Source organism: Corvus brachyrhynchos, unplaced genomic scaffold (genome assembly GCF_000691975.1).
Source record: "Corvus brachyrhynchos isolate BGI_N302 unplaced genomic scaffold, ASM69197v1 scaffold463, whole genome shotgun sequence".
Lineage (NCBI taxonomy): Eukaryota > Metazoa > Chordata > Aves > Passeriformes > Corvidae > Corvus > Corvus brachyrhynchos.
Window position 1 is genome coordinate 5,081 of NW_008236928.1, and position 3,866 is coordinate 8,946.

The window sequence follows — 3,866 nt, forward strand, 5'->3', positions numbered from 1 at the left end:
CGGGGCCCACCTGGCACACAGCTGGGACACAGCTGGGACACAGCTGGGACACACCTGGGACAGGTGAGGGACAGGTACAGGACAGGTGAGGGACAGGTGGGACAGCGTGGAGACCTTTCTGCTCCATCTGGCACAACAGGTGAGCCCAGGTGTGCCCCAGGTGAGCCCCAGGTGTGCCCCAGGTGAGCCCCAGGTGTGCCCCAGGTGAGCCCCAGGTGTGCCCCAGGTGAGCCCCAGGTGTGCCCCAGGTGAGCCCCAGGTGTGCCCCAGGTGAGCCCCAGGTGTGCCCCAGGTGAGCCCCAGGTGTGCCCCAGGTGAGCCCCAGGTGTGCCCCAGGTGAGCCCCAGGTGTGCCCCAGGTGAGCCCCAGGTGTGCCCCAGGTGAGCCCCAGGTGTGCCCCAGGTGAGCCCCAGGTGTGCCCAGGTGTGCCAGGTGTGCCACACTCTGCTGTAGTGCCACCGTGGGCCTGTCCCCGTGCCCAGGTGTGCCCCAGGTGTGCCCCAGATGTGCCCCAGCCTCACCTGTGTGACCCTGTGGGCGCGTCACTGCCCTCAGCTCACCTGCCCAGGTGTGCCAGGTGTGCCCAGTGTGCCAGGTGTCTCCAAGCCCATTTTAGTGCCACCGTGGGCCTGTCCCTGTGCCCAGGTGTGACCCAGGTGTGACCCAGGTGTGACCCAGGTGTGTCTCACCTGTGCCCAGGGCAGATCACACAGGTGTAGGGGCGCAGGTGGCACAGGTGGCTCTGTGGGTGTGTCCCTGTGCCCAGGTGTGAGCCAGGTGTGTCTCACCTGTGCCCAGGGCAGATCCCACAGGTGTAGGGGCGCAGGTGGCACAGGTGGCACAGGTGGCACAGGTGGCACAGGTGGCTCTGTCCGTGTGCCCAGGTGTGAGCCAGGTGTGTCTCACGTGTGCCCAGGTGCGGTACCCGGACCGGATCACGCTGATCCGGGGGAACCACGAGTCGCGGCAGATCCCACAGGTGTAGGGGCGCAGGTGGCACAGGTGGCACAGGTGGCACAGGTGGCACAGGGGGCACAGGTGGTCCCCAAATAGCCCCCATTGACCCCAGTGTCCCCATTGATCCCAGTGTCCCCAAATAGCCCCCATTGATCCCAGTGTCCCCATTGATCCCAGTGTCCCCAAATAGCCCCCATTGACCCCAGTGTCCCCATTGATCCCAGTGTCCCCAAATAGCCCCCATTGATCCCAGTGTCCCCATTGATCCCAGTGTCCCCAAATAGCCCCCATTGACCCCAGTGTCCCCATTGATCCCAGTGTCCCCAAATAGCCCCCATTGATCCCAGTGTCCCCATTGATCCCAGTGTCCCCAAATAGCCCCCATTGACCCCAGTGTCCCCATTGATCCCAGTGTCCCCAAATAGCCCCCATTGATCCCAGTGTCCCCATTGATCCCAGTGTCCCCAAATAGCCCCCATTGACCCCAGTGTCCCCATTGATCCCAGTGTCCCCAAATAGCCCCCATTGATCCCAGTGTCCCCATTGATCCCAGTGTCCCCAAATAGCCCCCATTGACCCCAGTGTCCCCATTGATCCCAGTGTCCCCAAATAGCCCCCATTGATCCCAGTGTCCCCATTGATCCCAGTGTCCCCAAATAGCCCCCATTGACCCCAGTGTCCCCATTGATCCCAGTGTCCCCAAATAGCCCCCATTGATCCCAGTGTCCCCATTGATCCCAGTGTCCCCAAATAGCCCCCATTGACCCCAGTGTCCCCATTGATCCCAGTGTCCCCAAATAGCCCCCATTGATCCCAGTGTCCCCATTGATCCCAGTGTCCCCAAATAGCCCCCATTGACCCCAGTGTCCCCATTGATCCCAGTGTCCCCAAATAGCCCCCATTGATCCCAGTGTCCCCATTGATCCCAGTGTCCCCAAATAGCCCCCATTGACCCCAGTGTCCCCATTGATCCCAGTGTCCCCAAATAGCCCCCATTGATCCCAGTGTCCCCATTGATCCCAGTGTCCCCAAATAGCCCCCATTGACCCCAGTGTCCCCATTGATCCCAGTGTCCCCAAATAGCCCCCATTGATCCCAGTGTCCCCATTGATCCCAGTGTCCCCAAATAGCCCCCATTGACCCCAGTGTCCCCATTGATCCCAGTGTCCCCAAATAGCCCCCATTGATCCCAGTGTCCCCATTGATCCCAGTGTCCCCAAATAGCCCCCATTGACCCCAGTGTCCCCATTGATCCCAGTGTCCCCAAATAGCCCCCATTGATCCCAGTGTCCCCATTGATCCCAGTGTCCCCAAATAGCCCCCATTGACCCCAGTGTCCCCATTGATCCCAGTGTCCCCAAATAGCCCCCATTGATCCCAGTGTCCCCATTGATCCCAGTGTCCCCAAATAGCCCCCATTGACCCCAATGTCCCCATTGATCCCAGTGTCCCCAAATAGCCCCCATTGACCCCAGTGTCCCCATTGATCCCAGTGTCCCCAAATAGCCCCCATTGACCCCAGTGTCTCCCCATTGACCAGTGTCCCCATTGACCCCAATGTCCCCAATCACCCCCATGGACCCCACTGTCCCCAATGTCCCCAGATATCCCCCATTGATCCCAGTGTCCCCAATCACCCCCAGTCACCCCAAATGTCCCCAATGTCCCCAATCACCCCAATGACCCAAATCACTCCCAGTGTCCCCAGATGTCCCCCACTGATCCCAATGTCCCCATTGACCCCAATGTCCCCAATCACCCCCAGTGTCCCCTCTGTCCCTCTGTCCCTCTGTCTGTCCGTCTGTCCCCTCTGTCCCTCTGTCCCCCGTGTCCCTGTACCCTCTCTGACTGTCCTGTGTCCCCTCTGTCCCTCTGTCCCTCTGGCCCTCTGTCCCCTGACATCCCCTGTGTTCCTCTGTCCCTCTGTCTGTCCCCTCTGTCCCTCTGTCCCTCTGTCTGTCCGTCTGCCCCCTCTGTCCCTCTGTCCCCCGTGTCCCCGTACCCTCTCTGACTGTCCCGTGTCCCCTCTGTCCCTCTGCTCCTCTGTCTGTCTGTCCCCTGACATCCCCTGTGTTCCTCTGTCCCTCTGTCTGTCCCCTCTGGCCCTCTGTCCCTCTGTCTGTCCCCTCTGGCCCTCTGTCCCTCTGTCCCCTGACATCCCCTCTGTCCCTCTGTCTGTCCCCTCTGTCCGTCTGTTCCCTCTGTCCCCTCTGTCCCTTTGTCTCTCTGTCTGTCCCCTCTGGCCCCCTGTCCCTCTGTCCCTCTGCTCCTCTGTCCCTCTGTCCCCTGACGTCCCCTCTGTCCCTCTGTCCCTCTGTCTCTCTGTCCCCTGACGTCCCCTCTGTCCCTCTGTCCCTCTGTCCCTCTGTCCCCTGACGTCCCCTCTGTCCCTCTGTCCCTCTGTCCCCTGACGCCCCCGTGTCCGTCTGTCCCCAGATCTTCTGCGTGCACGGCGGCCTCTCTCCGTCCATCCAGACCCTGGACCAGATCCGCACCATCGACCGCAAGCAGGAGGTGCCGCACGACGGCCCCATGTGCGACCTGCTCTGGTCCGACCCCGAGGGTACGGCGGGGGTCCCCAAAAACCCGGGGTTCTGCCCCAAAACTCGCTGAGACGGCCCCAAAAGCAACGAGAACGCCCCAAAATCCATCGAGATCCACCCCAAAACTGCCCAAATTCGGCACTTTGGGGTTTGGGGACAGGGCAGGGACAGGACAAAAAAACCCCCAAAAAATCCCTGGGTTCTACCCCAAAACTCACTGAAATGGCCCCAAAAGCAACGAGAATGCCCCAAAATCTATCAAGATCCACCCCAAAACTGCCCAAATTTGGCATTTTGGGGTTTGGAGAAACAGGGGAGGGACAGGGTTAAAAAAACCCCAAAAACCCCCAGGTTTTGCCCCAAAAC

General features: G+C 60.8%; 1 protein-coding gene across 1 annotated transcript in view; it reads left to right on the plus strand.

Moving 5' to 3' along the window:
- Positions 1–96: 96 nt before the first annotated feature.
- The window catches only part of LOC108445190 (serine/threonine-protein phosphatase 4 catalytic subunit-like), a gene marked incomplete at its 5' end in the record, with an annotated part of 7,950 nt that continues 4,180 nt past the window's right edge, over positions 97–3,866 (plus strand). The window contains 3 exons of the mRNA XM_017728273.1: positions 97–139; positions 917–979; positions 3,364–3,520. Of these exons, the coding sequence (XP_017583762.1) occupies positions 97–139; positions 917–979; positions 3,364–3,520 (263 nt within the window). The remainder of the gene's footprint in view (positions 140–916; positions 980–3,363; positions 3,521–3,866) is intronic.